Below are 15854 nucleotides of genomic sequence, written 5' to 3'. Positions count from 1 at the left end.
TTTTCTCTTAGATTGTGGATATTTATCCCTCTCTTTCACAGCAGCAACTTTAACAAACAAGTATGACGCCTGCAGCATTCGATCCAGAAGAGAGCGCCACGCAGGCAGGCTCACGCACGCCCATTACAGAGTGATCTTCACGGAGCATGGCACACACAGTCAGTTTCTGGGGCACAGGCTTTGGAAGTCTAAGTTAGCTGCTCCCCCTCCCCCGGCTCCCATAGACCAAAAATACCTCTATCCTCAGCTACAGAAACGTCGTGAGTAGCAAACTTGTAAAAATGAAGAGTACAAAAGGAACGTCCATAGAACATATTTGCACCCTGTATTCAGTGTATCATCCTTGAAACTGGCCGGTGGTCAGCTATGGCAGATTGTCAACGATAGGAAAAAGACCCCAACACCTGTCACGTGCACTCAAGTCAATGGTCTGTGAGGTTTTCCAGAGAGGTGCTCATCTCCGGTGACAGTGCTCGCCGATGGTCTTCGTGTGTGATGGTTAGTCTGTGGTACATTACTCGCCGATGGTCTTTACGATCAGGAAGCCAGTTTTGAATTTCCCGGCATTTAGGAAAACAAGTAACGTCCGATTGTCACAACATACAGCTCCGAGACAATAAATACAAGCAGATCAGATGCGTTTCTTCATTGTTATCAAGTAACTCCAGTTTAATTTAATACAATTTAGTGCATTTCAGTATCTCATTCACAGTTTTGACTTCTGTCCAAGTGCTTATGCAACAAAAGGTTAAGAAACGAAAGGTTAGGGGGAAAGAAAATTCCAGGTGGACTTTGCCATTACAAAGCTTAAAAATTGAAAAGCGGTCCCATCGTCTTTGAAAAGAATGCCTGGCTGCCACGGGGGCCGACGGGCGTCAGCGCCTCTGGGAATTGCCCGGACTCCCTGAAAGTGGTTGTGTCCTTGAATTCCCCGAGTGGTGAGTGAGAAGGCCACCATTGTCACTGAGATCAGCCACTGGGCAAATGCTTGTGCTGAAACGTAATTCACGGGTGTCCACTCCTCAGTCACACAGACATCTGCCCAGAAGCTGTCCCTGTGTTTTTGTGTCTGGCCCTGATATGCAAGAATGTGAAACCCGGATGTCTGCATGCACCTGGCAGGCCGAGCAGGGTCTGGGACGAAGCCTGGCCCAGTGCGAGTGGGTGGGATCGCCAGGAGTGTGTGGGGGTGAGGGTGGGGCACCCAGGCCCGGGCGTTCGGAGAGGCTGGCCCTTGCTTTGGGAGCTAACCCACTACACAAAGGGGCAGGCACGTGGGCCAGGGACGTGCCGACTCCAGAGAGAAGGCAGGTGGGCATGGCGGGCCCGCTGTTCCAACCCTCAGCCTTGGTAGACGGCAGGAGGCCTGGAGCCACGGCACACCATTGGGTGCTAAGGGTTGCATGCTGGGGGAGCATGCACTACTGGTGAGAAGTTCGCAGCATGAGTCACGCTCGGGGTTGAACAATTCGGCTGAAAATCAGCCGGGCTGAAAGATTCTATTTGGCTTATCCTATAAGTGTCTCGGGCAGAGACAAAGCAACATGCAGAGAGTGACTCCTCCTTCACCCCAAACCTGACACAACCCGCAGTCACAGCCCCGACCTGCACGTGACAGCACCCCCCGCCTCCCTTCAGGCCAAACCACGCTCTGTACGTTAGCGGAAGGAGGTTCTCCTGCCTCGGCTCACCGGGGGGTGACAGGGGCACACAGGCAGATTCAGACGCGATCGGTGGCCGCACCTGCACCGTTTTTGTACAGAGAAGTGCGGTGTCCATTGTTGCTTTGTGATGTGTTGTGGTTTGTACATTCAGAGCTCATCGCTTCACACGGATCCTGTGCTTCTGGAGGACCGGAGCTCCAGGGCCCCTCCAATGGGGCCGAGCAGCCAGTGCTGTCACCAAGCACGGGGCAGCCTGCCCCTCTGCTTTCTCTGGTGAAAGTGCTTGTCAATGGGCAGCTATTCCAAACCCCCCAGCAGGCCTCCACCAGGTCTGGAGAAAAGGAGGGCAGACGGAAAACGAGCATTCACAAATCGATGCTCGCCCTCTGCCCAGCTGTTCCCCAGTCCCTGCTTACGGTGCTGTGGCAAGGACCCCAGAGAGGGAAGCCAGAGAGTCCCCCGGTAGTTGCTACAAAGTCACCCTGGAAATAGCACAGTCACCCTAGAAGCCCCTGGACTCCCCAGAGGGGCCCAAAGACTGCGACCGCCCCCAGCTAGGCACATGGGGAAGGCCCACAGGCCAGACTCCATGTACCAGGCAGGGGCCGGGTACAGAGGTGGAAGAGGACACGGGATTGGAAACGTGCACCTGAGAGTGGGGCCTTGGCCTGAGCTGAGAAACATGCAGCCAGCGACCCCCCGGCAGGAGCAGGGGGCTGGTTCCCAGACACAGAGCAAGTGGCAGAGCCTACCCGAGAGAGAGTCAGCAAACACTTCCCCAGCAGCGAGGGGCAGCAGACAGCCCCAGCAGGGAGGGGCAGCAGACCACCCCCCAGCAGGGAGGGGCAGCAGACCACCCCAGAAGGGAGGACAGCAGACCACCCCACAGCAGGGAGGGCAGCAGACAGCCCCAGAAGGGAGGACAGCAGATCCCTCCCAGCAGGGAGGGGCAGCAGACCCCCCAGCAGGGAGGGACAGCAGACCACCCCAGCAGGGAGGGACAGCAGACCCCCCCAGCAGGGAGGGGCAGCAGACCCCCCAGCAGCAAGGGGCAGCAGACCCCCCAGCAGGGAGGGACAGCAGACCCCCCAGCAGGGAGGGGCAGCAGACCCCCCCCCAGCAGCAAGGGGCAGCAGACCCCCCAGCAGGGAGGGGCAGCAGACAGCCCCAGCAGGGAGGGACAGCAGACAGCCCCAGCAGGGAGGGGCAGAAAACACCTCTCAGCCTTGACTGACCCGGGACCGCCCTTTATGCCTGGAGAGCACACCATAACTGCAACCAGCAGGGCCTGTCCCACCCTCAGCCTGAAGGTGACATGGCACCATCAGCAGCAGATGGCACTCAGTAGCGAGTGTAAAGGCAAAGAATAAAGAAAAGCACAATTCTGCAATTTATTAATTTAAGGTAAAAAATTAAAAGGGCTCCCCTCCCCTTTCCTTCTGAAGTGAAAGCAACATCCACCCTCTCTCTCTCTCTCTCTCCCCCCCCCCCACCCAAAAAAAAGGCCGCACATTCCCGGTGGAGTTTTTATTGCTCCCGAAGGGCTCCGCGTCCAATGCACGAGCTGACCCACGTCCAATCGGGAGGAATCACTGAGATTGGAAACCTACACCCTGGTCTCAGGCTCCATTTACAGGACTCTGCACGGCTCACTCATCGCCTAGATGTAGAAGTCCCATGTTATAAATTAATTTCAGGGAAAGGGGGCTTAGCTGGGAAACCAAGACTATTGATGTAAGTGGTAAAGGATCTAAATCTGCATCTTCCTGGTGGGGCTCCGTCCATAGGACCCTCCCTCTGGTTCCCTTTAAGCTGATTTAGGCATTCGTGACTCAGCCAATGACATGGATGAACACGCATGAAGACAGGTGAGCAGCGTGGGATGGAGAGAAATCAACTCTCAGGTGGCCGCTGGCCCTGAGGGGGCGGGGACCGAGCTTCGGGACAGAGGCGAGCGCGCGCAGCTCTGAAACAAAAGCGTTTTGAACTGTTTTTGAATCTTCAGCCCACAGGAGCTGCACCCACTCGCCCTGGGACACGGGAACTGGAGTGCCCATCTCTGCATGGCCCCCAAACCCAAACCCCAGGAGGGCATCGTTGTTACAGAGCACTGATGCCAGCCTGACAAATCTTCCCCAATGCATACGTAGGGCCAGTACATTATTCTTCTTTCAATTCAGTTTCTAATTCCTCTTATTTCTCTTTCCTCTGCTTTTCTAGAAAATCCAACCTGACTCTGTTCGGAATGCTGGTTACAGCGTGTCAGAGATAATACCCATTCGTTTTCTTTCCCTTGCTAAAAAAAAAAAAAAAAAAAAAAAAAAGGCGGAAAATGTGACTTTAAAAAAAGCCAACGTGAAGGTTTAAGAAGGAAGTCCAAAGCAGCCGAGTGCGGTGGGATGGCTGAGCGGAGCCGGCGAGGCGGGAGGAGCCCTGGTTCCCACTGCGTCTGCCCAGCAGCCTCCCGCCGGCCAGGCTCCATCTGCGGGATCAGCCTCCCTCCAGGGCCCCGCCTGCAAAGGCTGCTGGGAGGACGTAAGCCAAGCACAGGCTGAGGGGACCCGGGGAGACACTCCACCGGCACCTGTGGGTGTGGGCACCGCCAGGCCACGAGGCCACCCACCTGGTCAGAAGCAGGCCCTGGCCAGACAAGGGTGCCTGCTCAGGGCCGGGCGGGCGATGGGATGGGGGACGGCTCGCCACGGCTCATTTTCATCAGGGAGTTGAGCGCCACCGACAGATCAACTGTGAAAATGGCATCTCTAGAGGCTAACAGGCCCTGTGCTAACAGTCTCCAACCATCTCAGAAGACAGACTGGGTGGGACACTGCTTCTTAAGAAGCATCACGGGTCCTGGGGCTGCGGGGAGAGGGCACTGGCCCCGCGTGGCCCTCCCAGCACCCAGCAGAGGGACCGCCCTCAGGGCCACAGGGAAAGGGCAGCGGAGCTACATTCACCGCACCCGCGCCCTCGGGGACTCACACCCAGGCTCAGGGAGGAGACGGCACAGCATCTGCCAGCGGCCGGCCCGGGCCGGCCCCATCCACTCGACACCCAGTGTGTGCTTATCACCAGAGCACGGTCTCCACCGTGCCCGGCCACCCAGCTCCCCGCCCTACTGTCCGGAAGTCAAGATGCTGGTTGCCTTGGGGACCAGAGAGGCTGTGACATCGGCACCCAGGAGGCCTGGGGAAGAGTCTGAGGAGAGTTTGTTGGGGTGCGGGGAGCAGCGAGGGCCCAGGGCGTTCCCAAAATCACAGGTACAAACGGAAACGGGACCCGAGTTTAAGAAGAGAAAGCATCAGAGGCTCTCTCTGGCCAGCAGAGTCCTCGAGCAACGGCGCTGGGGGAATCCCGGACCCGGGGCCACCGCCCAGAGAGGACCCCGTCTCCCACAGCGACAGGCAGCCCTGCAGGGGGCGCTGCGAAGTCTCCATCCGGCAGGCTCTCTCATTTCTTTACTCTTGGCTCAAGTTTATTGGTTAATATTAGTCACCAGTTAATAAGAAAATAGTTTCTAAGTGTCTTTTTTTTTTTTTCCTCTGTGTGTGTGGTTCTGGTTTTAATTGAGTTAATCAGACACCACCATCAAGGTAAGTGTGTTCAATCACAGCCATTAATTATTCCTTTTTCTTAAATTCTTGGTTCCCGTAGCTGGAGCCTTTCTCTATTTCAGTTACTCCTATTAGTCGGCGGACTCCAAAGGAAGCTTTAAAACAGGAGAAAGGTGGGTTAGATGGATCGACTGGGAAATCATTGCTGGGAGGCCTGTGGGGTGGCAGGCAGACCCCTCCCGCCCGCCCTCTACGCCCGCACGCCCAGTCCCCACGGAGCAGGTGGCTCCCGCAGCGGGGCAGCTGGAGCCCGTGCTGAGGCCGAGAGGCCTTGCCTGGATCCCGGCTCCTCGATGCCTCCCGGGCACCGTGGTGGTCTGCAGGCCTGGGCACCCCCATGGGGCACGGCAGGCCCGGGGCGTGAGCTGCAGCAGCCTTCATGTTCCTTACCTGCCCCGACGAAGCCCAGGAACGTGAGGATGAGGAGGGGAGAGCCGCTTGCAAAGACGCCCAAGACAAAGCTGAACAGAGGAGACAGGAGAACCGTGGCCCAAAAGAGGAAGTTGAGGAGTGTCCACGGCCGGCGGGCAGGTCTGAACGGCTCCCCCGGAAACACACCCTTCTCGTTATACGTCTCCTGCAGAGCGTCCTGCAAGAGCCCATAGGAAGAGTGGTGTCATTACATGCTGTGCTCGTACCCCGAGAGCACGCGGGGACGGAAACACAGCTCCTCCTGGCAAGCACCCCGGGGATTGGAGAATCGTGCGCTGCGGGCGGGAGACAAAAGGGCATGACCTTCCCACAGACCTTGGCTGTTTGTACCAAAAGCTTGTAAAAACACCTGTGCCAGCCGGTGTGGCTCAATGATTGAGCATCAATTTATAAACCAGGAGGTCATGGTTTAATTCCCGGTCAGGGCACATGCTCAGGGTGGGCAGGAATCTTGGCTTCCTCCATTGCCAGGACAACCCAAGCCTCCTGCTTTCTCCAGCTGTGGCCGGTCGCCATCTTGGTTGGGTTAATTTGCATATTTGCTCCTGATTGGCTGGTGGGCATGGCTTGTGGGTGTAGCTGAGTGATGGTTAATTTGCATGTTTCCCTTTTATTAGTGTAGATTATATGTTTCATCTAAGTTTTCAATTGTGTGAGCATAAAGCATGTTATTTTCACTCTCTGCTCTTTGGTTGGGTCATCCTTTTTATTTCTATTAATGTCATCATTCTTTGTTAATTGGTCAGTCTTGCCCAAGGCTTTCTATTTTATAATAGTTTTAAAGGAAAAGCTTTTGGTGCTGTTGATTCACTCTTTTGTAGCTTTTCTTCCTGTGTAAATCATTTATGCTATTTTTATTTGTTCTCCTCTGGCTTTACTATGTTTTGTGTGTACATGTGTGTGCATGTATAATGTTGTGTGTGGTTATTAAGAGGATAGAATATGTAATACTTTAAAAAATTCTGATACATAGTAAGAGATATGTCTCTGATAACCTCCTGGTCATTCCTTTGTGGGTAGTATGTCTTTTCTCTCTGGTGATTCCAAGATCTCCTTTTGTCTTTGGTGTTTTGGAATTTCATTGCCAAGCAGGGATGAACTTTTCCCTTTTATTTTATCTCAAACTGTACTTCATGAACCTATTGAAATCTATGTCCATCATTTCTAGCAGTTTTATGGTTATTAGCTGTGACAACTGCCCTTCACCATTCCTTCTACTTTCTCTGGACTTTTTAACAGTTACCTACTGGACCTCTAAGTCTATTCTCTATACATTTTAGCCTTCTTTTCATAGTTACACTTCCTCCGGGCTGCATTCTGAGTAATATCCCCTAAATCTTTCCTACTCACTTCTCTTTAGCTGTATCCCATCTGGTATTTAATCTATTAAGATTTTACTATCAGTGACGAGATTTCTCATGTCTGTAAATTCTGCTTGGTTTTTCCCAAATCTGACTCATTTTTTCCCATAGGTCTTGCTTTTTTCTTTCCAGTTCCTTCTTTTGTGCTTAATCATTTCAAAAATACTGGTTTTAGTCTCTGTCTGATAGTTCCCTTAGCTGAGGTTTTTGGAGGGTTTTGCTTTTCTGTCTGTCTTGCCCATGATTGATTTTGGCTCTGAGCTCATCTCCAGCACAGTTTTACCTGAGCTAATCATGGACAGCTTAGGTTTGGAGTCATGTTCTTCCAGTTTTGCCCATGCTTCTCCCAGGAACTCCAGAGAGATTTTCCTGGAACCACTTTTTATGCTGATATTTTCTCTTTGTTCTTGAACTATGTTATGAGTGTAAATTCAAACCCCAAACCTGTTTGCAGGCAGGCTTGTGATTGTGACTTACCAGGGGGACTTTTTGAGACCAAGAAAGGAAAGCTCAGTCATTTCCCTGTGCTGGAAGGTCAATGTTTTTAGTTTAACTTTTCTGAGGGTAAAGCTCTCAGAGGGCTCCAGCTTCAAGTAGCGTTTCCAGTTCCAACTTCTGCCTTGAATAACACCAAACCCTTGCCTTCTGTTTCCAGGCAGGCAGACTTTGGGTTAAGGAGACCAGCAAACTCCACCAGGAGAATGTGGCTGTGTCAGCCCCAGGCTTACTACAGGTCTCAGTTCCATCTTTTTTTGTTAATCCTCACCCGAGGATATTTTTCCACTGGTTTTTAGAATGGAAGGGAGCGGGAAATACACAGAGACATATTAATTGGTTGCCTCCGGCAGGTGCCCCAAGCAGGGCTGAGGATTGAGCCTGCAACTGAGGTATGTGCCCTTGGAGGGAATCGGACCCGGGACCCTTCAGTCCAAGGGCTGATGCTCTAACCACTGAATAAAACTGCCTAGGGCATCCATCTCCTTTTTTTTTTATTCCTAGAGATTTCCCTTATTTTTTGCAAGCTCATCAATGCATTTATTATTTTATAATAGTATATAACAAAAATATTTATTATATCCTGAAAGGATTTCTTGATTATCTAAGCCTCCCTCAGAAAACAAAAATCTAGTGTCCTGTATATTTGTATATGTAAAATAAAACAAAATTAAGAGTCAGGAATGAGGCATGTCATGCGAGAATGGAGGTGGGGCTGGGTGTGATCGTATGAATCTTGTCATCTATAGTGTGTTTCTTCTTGCAAACCATATATATACACATATGTACATGTTATATATCTATTTCTTTTACATGAAAAAATGGAACAAATGTGATCAATTATTATCCGCCATAGTTACATAAGCACTGTTACCCTTATATTTCCCTCTAGTTTGTTAATTTCTCAAAGCTGAGAAAAATGAAAGGAAAGAATTAGAAAGAAGCATTTGGGAACTCCTGCCCCACAGGGAGCCGGCCTGCCGGCTGCCGCCCAAGAGCCCGGTAGCTCGCCTTTACCTTCTCCTGGTACAGCTTGTGGAGCCATTGGGCCGCTTCCTTCTCATCCTGCGGGATCTCTTCCAGAGGGAACCTCCTGTTTCGGGAAGAAGATCGAGAGCAAGGTGAATGCGTAGGTGACAGCAAACTGAAAATGGGGGAACACCTGTGCATCAGGGTGGCCTGCTGGCCTGCTCCTGCTCATCAACCTCACTCTTACTTCCCAAAAACACACAAGCATCCAAGTCACTTCTCCTTGGGGGTCCCCCAGGGCCTGCAGGGCGCTGCAGAGGGGGCCACGCCGCGTCTATGTCCATGGGATAGGGGGAGGGTGTCACAAGGGGTCCCCAGGAGCAGTGCAGTGAGAAGGCCGTGCCCCAGCTCCTCTGCGAAGGGTGACCCTGCATTAACCTCAGCAGGAGGTTTGGTCTCTCTTATCGGTTCACTCATTGGAAATAATTAGGACTTGGAGTCTTTCGTTAGGCAAAGAAGATTGTGTCTTTCACAAATGAAATCTACTTGCTTCAAATATGAAAAACAACAGAGGTTTAGAACTTTAATCTCAATGAGCAAACAGCTGACTTCGGTTAGGACACGAACTTATTTATAAGCCTAATCACCAGCTAGATCGCCAGCCCCGTGAGAGGAGGTGTCCACCTGGAAGCTTAGCAGGACAAGAACCACTTTCTTTGTTGTTGTTGTTCATCCTCGCCTGAGGATATTTTTCCATCGGTTTTTAGGGAGAGTGGGAGAGAAAGGGAAAGGCAGAGAGAAACATCAATGTGAGAGGAACACATCCATTAGTTGCCTCCTGCACACACCCCGAACAGGGGCCCTGACCAGCCTGCAACCGAGGTACATGCCCTTGACCAGAATCGAACCCAGGACCCTTCCGTCCGCAGGCTGACATTCTATCCACTGAGCCAAACCGGCTGGCGTGAAGAACCGCTTTCACAGCAACTGTTGTGCTTCAAGATCACTAGCACACCTGAGCCAGAATAACTCACAACAGGAGCCCGCTGCCCACTTCAGAGGGGCCCACAGTGAGAGGAGAGCCAGGTGAAGGGTCATGTCCTGTTTTAAGATCTCTCAGACTTTTTGCTCTAAACATTGAGAACTTGGATGTACGTGGGTTATGCCTGCAACCCAGGTATGTGCCCTTGACTAGGAAGCAAACCTGCATCCCTTTGGTGCACAGGCCAATGCTCTGACAACTGACCGCCAGCCACGTCTGGGTGGTATTTTCTTTAAAAGCTGTGCTGGTCAAGCTCTCCAGACGGCAATGCAGAGGCCTGTCTGAGCCTTGGCCAATCACACTGGCCAGGATGGTGACGGAGTCGCTGTGGTCAGATAGCAGGCCAGGGCGCTAACACAGAGCCTGTCTGTGTGGTCTCTACACCAGGGAAGGGCCAGCCTCTGGGGAAAATCTGAATGACACGGCGGGGAGGGGGGAAGGGGGGGGCGCGTCACTGGCCGTTCAACCGGGGAGACCCAGACAGGAGACGGCCGTGGAAGCCCTGCCTGGGCTTCTGTCCTGAGCTGGAATCAAAGTCACAACACCATTTTACTAACAGTGTAATCTCCACTGCTTTATGTTTAAAAGGTATTTCGGGGATCAATTATCTTCTCTTCATGAGCCAGAGACACTTGGAGAGTCAAAGCTGACCATGAGACATGCAGTCGCCATCCGGGGACCACTCTCCTGGTCGCTGACCTTGATCTTGTGCGAATGAAGGTCACTCCCGGGAGAGGCCCCGCCTGCCTCTCAGAACAAAGCCCGGCTCAGCACGGACACCTGGTGCCTCCCTCTGTCGCGTCTCACTGGCTCCGGGAGCCACTTGGTGTGAAACCCAAGACAGACCCTCCTCCCTTGGACTCCTACAGACTCTGATCCCTTAAATTCTGGGCTGAAATCACGGGTGCTAACAAAGGCCACAGAAATACGGCATTAAGCCCGGGGTGAGGGGAGCCGTGTGCTGGGGCTGGGACGGCCCGGTGGGGGGCACCGGGCAGGGTGGGGAGCCCGCCGGGCACGGAGCTCACCTCAAACACATATCCGCCTCGTACTTCTTCCCGTAGAGGATCCCCAGCAGAGACGGGTTCTTGTTTCCCCGGAAGTTCAGCGTGACATCGTAGATGGCTGCGACTGCGGGGGCCGGGGTGCAGGGTGAGCCGGGCTGCCGCTCACCCCTCACCCCGCACCCGGCACTGAGCCCAGCGGCTGTCACGCGGGTCACGTTCTCTTTGCCGACTCCCCACGTTTGGTTGTACATTTAACTGACCACACCTCCTGTGCTCACTGACTGCTTGCTGGCGTGTGTGCATCTAAATCCACTCTCTGCCTCTTCTAACTGCTCTCTGCCCCTCTCATCTTGCCTCTTCTGGGGTAAGATATATATATATTTTCCCCTTTATAAGGTTTTCAGTTTTATACTTTTCGATTATTTTAGTTACTTTCCCACTAACTAGCATTCTATCACCTCAGAAATGGTACCAGGATCTTACAACGTGTTAACTCCGCTCACACGGTCCTCCCTTCTCTGTCCTGTAGCTTACATTAGTTTACATGTGATTCTCTCACGTGGCGTTGGACCGCTGTCACCTCTCGCTCGGCGTGGGGCCCGGGGACCAGCGTCCCGGCTCTGGGCCGGGCTCTTACCTGTCCCGCGCAGGCACTGGACCGCGGTGGTGAAGCCCTTGGTGCGAGGCAGCAGGTGGTGCTTGAGGGGGGGCAGCCCCTTGGAGGCGGCCACCTCCATGCTGACGCGGTGTTTCTTCTCGGTGAAGCGCGTGCCCTCGCAGTACAGGAGGAACTAGGAGGACACAGGGGCAGGGGCTGGAGGGGCGTCCGGGCACAGGGAGCCGGCCGGGCAGCAAACGCCTGCTGTCCGATCGGCGGGAATGACAGCGCTGCTCCAGGGACAGGCACTTGGAAATGTCCTTTTATTTTAGGGTTACAACCTGCCCTAAAATCTTCCCCCCACACACAGCCCCTCCCCAGCAGCCAACAGCACGGCGCTCATTCTCAGAGCAACAGGAAGGAGGACACGTGGAGGCCCTGGGCAGCACCGTCTGGTTGGAGCGGAAAACACACGAGGTAGAAACGCTCAGTGAGGAGGCAGCTCTGAGGCCAGAAAGAAGGCGCGACAGGGACACAGATCTGAGCCGCCTGACACCGTGACTCCAGGCGGGTGTGGTCAAACGCATCTGAGGGGCTTGGAGTCCCTCCCCCCAGCTCCGGGCCCTGGCTGCTGCTACAGGTGGTGCCCCGCGTCCCCTGTCTTGTGTCACGTGCCCTGTGACTCTTGTCCGCCCTGAAGGATGAACTCACCCAGACCTGCAGGTCACTAGGGGTCGCTCTGCAGCCACCTCTAAAGAAGGCCCTCCCTGCAGAGGGGGCTCCTCGGCCTGCGCTGCCTGGGCACCCACTCCTCTCAGGGGACCCCACTCTGCTGTGCAGGGAGGTGCCGCCCTCCCTCCCCGCTCTGGCTCTCAATGGGGGCAGCGGGAGCAGGTGGCCCCTGGGCCCTGCTGTGAGTCGGCCTGGCCTTCCCACTCGTGATGCAGGTCATGGTCATACGTGTAAGGTGGCACCAGCCAGCGCAGCCTCCCTGCCAGGGCCACGTGTGTGCACGGACTCACCCACATGTACTCAGGGTAGTCGGCCAGGCGCTTCAGGCCTGCGATGACGGTGTCCCGGTCCTCCTCCCACTTCCTCTTGCAGAACACGATCTCCAGGAAGTACCACGTCCAGCCGATGAGGGGCACGCACAGCAGCTCCCTCTTGGCCAGGACCTTGGAGCTCTGCGGGGAGGAGGGACAGGTAGTGCGCTCTCGGCTGGAGGTGCCCCGGGCGCCCCGGGCCTGGCGTGGTGGTCGTGACTATGTCCACAGGGGCACCCTGGCCCTGAGTGTGGGCACTGGGACCAGCTTGACCCGAGAGTGCAGGCATGCCTTCCTACAGATGAGGAAACCAGGGCGCAGGCCTGGCAGAGGGAGGGTGCCCAGGACGCAGCCACGGGAACTGGCGGCAAGGCCGGGCCTTCCGGAGGAGGACGGGGATGCCACGCACAGTGCCCACCGTGGTGGGAGCCCTGGGCCTGGCTCAGGGTGTTCACACTGCACCGGGCAGCGGCTCACTGAGGCTCTGGGGACTCGCAGGGTAACAGTAAGGCTTAGGAGAGGAGAGGCGGGACAGCCGACCTCAGGAGGCCTGAGCAGCCTCCATCGAGGCACCTGAGGCCAGCCATGTGCCCGACCCCCAGCTCAGGGGCCAGGAGCTAAAACGGGAGGAGAGGAAGCCCGGGCCCCAGAGAGCCAGGCCAGCACCGCCCTGGGCCCCCCACATCACTCACCCCCAGGACCCCGAACCGCTCACACATGGTCCACCCGCACAGGAAGTCGATCTCGAAGTTGTGGTTGAGGATGATGACGGCGTGCTCCTTCCCCAAGCGGTCGATGGTGGCCTGGTCGGCGAAGAGCGTGCACTGCGTGCAGGACCACCACTCCAGCAGCATGACCAGCTCTGCGGGCACACGGGGGGCAGGGTGTGGGCACACAGCTGCGCTCCGGCCCGCCTCCCTGGGGAGGGAGCACAGGCCAGGCCCGGCTCTGCCGCCCGCGGGCGGGGCTTTTCCAGTATTCCATCCGGACTGCGCTTTTGGGCTACACATGGGTTCAGGTGGCTTACATTTAATAAAATAAGTTTTCCTAACTTGTGATTACCTTCTCTAAGCAAAAGTTGGGGAGAAGACAAATGAAACTGCCAGAAAGTAGCAGAAAAAGAATTAGGAAAACTGGCATTTTAGATAGTTATCTTGTGTCCAGTTAATATTTCCACCTGTGCTGTGGGTTTTTGGAATAGCGCCCATTTCATCCACAGAATGGGGGAGGGGTGGGTGTGGGCACAGCCAGCCGGGTCCTGTGGTCAGCAGCATGGCTGAGTGGGCGGCACAGGCAGGTCACACAGCACAGCCCGCTCCCTCTGTGCTGAGCCCTAGCCTCTCTGTTTTCCAAGGGCACCGACCCTTGGGGATGGAGGCCAGGGAACACTTCCAAGACAGCCCGGTGGTTGGAGCCGGGGCTCTGAGCCTCAGTTTCCCCATTTACAGAAAGGAGATAAGAGTGGCTTCCTGGGGGGTTGAGGACAAATATGTGATACCTTAATCAATAAAGAAATTAATTTTTTTTAAAAAGAGTGGCTTCCTCACAGGGCCACTGGGAGAACAGCATGTGACATGAACTCCATTTCACAGCTTTCGTCTGTCCATCTGACAGCCCACGATGGATTGATTTCGTATGTACAAAAACACAGACACAGGGCACAGGTAACAGACATGCACGTCCGCACACAGGTACGTGACTCAGAGAGGTGACAGAGGCAGGTGGGATGACAGGCCCCGAGAGAGGGGGCGGGTGCCCAGGAGCAGTGGGACGGACTGGCAGCTGTGAGGGCTGCTATTGGTGGGCTGAGTTTTATTTCCAAGTCCCAAAGCTAAACCTCACGCAGCTGCCACCGCTGCAGGCCCAAGGCCAGGGTCGGGATGCCACCTCTGGCCCTCATGGCGAGCGTGGGTAGAGCATCTCTGCACACGCCCGTGAGTGACCCCCCGCCTCCTGAGGGCCCCGCCCCGCAGCAGGCCCAGCGGTGCGCGCGGTACTCACGGCTCCAGAGCGAGTAGGCGAGGCGGCAGTTGAGCCGGCGGTACAGCTGCTTGTTCAGGGGCCACAGGACGAGGGTGCAGAGCTGGATGAAGTTGATGACCAGCCCGCTCACCACGAAGACGAACCCGATGAGGAGGTGCAGGACGAACTGGGTCTTCAGGTAGGCGAGCAGGCCCATGGTCACTCCTCAGTAGCGAGAGCAAGGTCCTTCACTGAGAACAGCCGTCCTGGAGGGACCGGGACAGGGGCAGCAGTCAGGGCGTGAGCCAGGGCCCAGAGTCCAGAGCTGCAAGCGGAAGGGAAGCCCATGGTCCCCACCTCAGAGCCCAGGTCTGCAGCCCGAGGAGGAGCCCAATGGCAGGCTCAGGAGCTTCTACGGGTCAGCACAGGACATACAGGGACCTGGCACACAGCATCTATCCATGTGTCACACATACACCACATATCACACACACACACACACACCACACCACATACACATACACATACACATACACATACATGAACCACACATACCCAGGCACGTAAGAAAGGAAGAAGACTAGAAGAAATGCACCCAAATATAAATAGCGATGATCTCTAGGTAAAGGCATTGTGGGTAATTTCAACTTTTTTTTTAGCATCTTATTTTAAAAAATTAAGTTGCACATGAAATAAAACACATGACTGCCTTTTTTAAGCTAAAAGGCTTTTGTTTTGGTTTCTAACCCAAAAGCGCCAACTCCTCCAAGGACTTAACTGGTGTTTCTCCCCTTCTCTCCAACGTGCAATTCTTAGCTCTGAAGGTGACGCCAGAGCTCGCATTCTGGGGTTGTGCCTGCTCTGGGTGCTGCCCGACAATTCCCCTTGTGAGGAGAGAGACAGGGAAGCTGTGACTCAGGCCCTGGCGAGTCCCAGCTGGCACGTGACTGTGCTGCGTGCACCCTGCTGAGCGCCCTGCAGGCCTGCCCCTGCCGCACTTGGCGAGCTGAGCGCACCAGGGACCAGCCGCCCAGCCCCTGGCATCCCTGTGCCTGGAGAATAACTGACCGCCAGAAACGGTGCCGGGGGTTTCCCAGGCCGAGTCATAGCGGGGTCCTTGCCTGGCTGGCTCAGGGGAAGCAGCTGCCAGGGAGGGCACTGGAGCAGGGGGTGCTGGATGGGGAGGGAGCCAGACCTGTGCCCGGAGAGAGGCCAGCGTGGACGCTGACCCTCCAGGCCCAGACAAGCCTTCAGATGCCCGCAGACCGTAAGCACCGCCCGGCCCAGCCAGGCCTGCCTGCAGGGGTGACCCTGAGGAGCTGAGGGCGGTGAAGGCCTCATGTTGTCTTACAGCACCGTGCCGGGACACTAGTTACGCAGCATCAGAAAACAATCCGTTACTCTAATGCCGTGGTCGGCAAACTGCGGCTCGCGAGCCACATGCGGCTCTTTGGCCCCTTGAGCGTGGCTCTTCCACAAAATACTACGGCCTGGGCGAGTATCTGTTGAAGAAGTGGCCTTAGAAGAAGTTTAAGTTTAAAAAATTTGGCTCTCAAAAGAAATTTCAATCGTTGTCCTGTTGACATTTGGCTCTGTTGACTAATGAGTTTGCCGACCACTGCAATGATTATAGTAACTAACGGACCCGGCCAACACCCACTTCCACC

The 15854-nt window shown here is 54.9% G+C and overlaps 1 protein-coding gene across 4 annotated transcripts in view; it reads right to left on the bottom strand.

Moving 5' to 3' along the window:
- AGPAT3 (1-acylglycerol-3-phosphate O-acyltransferase 3) overlaps window positions 1-15854 on the bottom strand; it is a gene marked incomplete at its 3' end in the record, with an annotated part of 69248 nt that continues 53394 nt past the window's right edge. For 2 of the 4 annotated variants that reach the window (XM_084873684.1, XM_084873686.1), the window contains exons 2-10: window positions 14227-14453; window positions 12918-13087; window positions 12205-12366; window positions 11222-11375; window positions 10606-10708; window positions 8584-8659; window positions 5669-5867; window positions 2828-5373; window positions 1-2597 (exon numbers count right to left, since the gene is read on the bottom strand). In XM_084873684.1, coding sequence (XP_084729810.1) covers window positions 5285-5373; window positions 5669-5867; window positions 8584-8659; window positions 10606-10708; window positions 11222-11375; window positions 12205-12366; window positions 12918-13087; window positions 14227-14404 — 1131 coding nt within the window. In that variant the 5' untranslated portion in view covers window positions 14405-14453. Of the gene's footprint in view, window positions 2598-2827; window positions 5374-5668; window positions 5868-8583; window positions 8660-10601; window positions 10709-11221; window positions 11376-12204; window positions 12367-12917; window positions 13088-14226; window positions 14454-15854 lie in introns of those variants that run through there. The other 2 variants (XM_084873685.1, XM_084873687.1) reach the window with 2 other exon arrangements.

This window comes from Pipistrellus hanaki, assembly GCF_964339955.1.
Source record: "Pipistrellus hanaki genome assembly, chromosome: 2".
Taxonomy (NCBI): Eukaryota; Metazoa; Chordata; class Mammalia; order Chiroptera; family Vespertilionidae; genus Pipistrellus; species Pipistrellus hanaki.
Note: the sequence above shows the minus strand (reverse complement) of the source record. Positions and strands in the feature narration are given on the sequence as shown.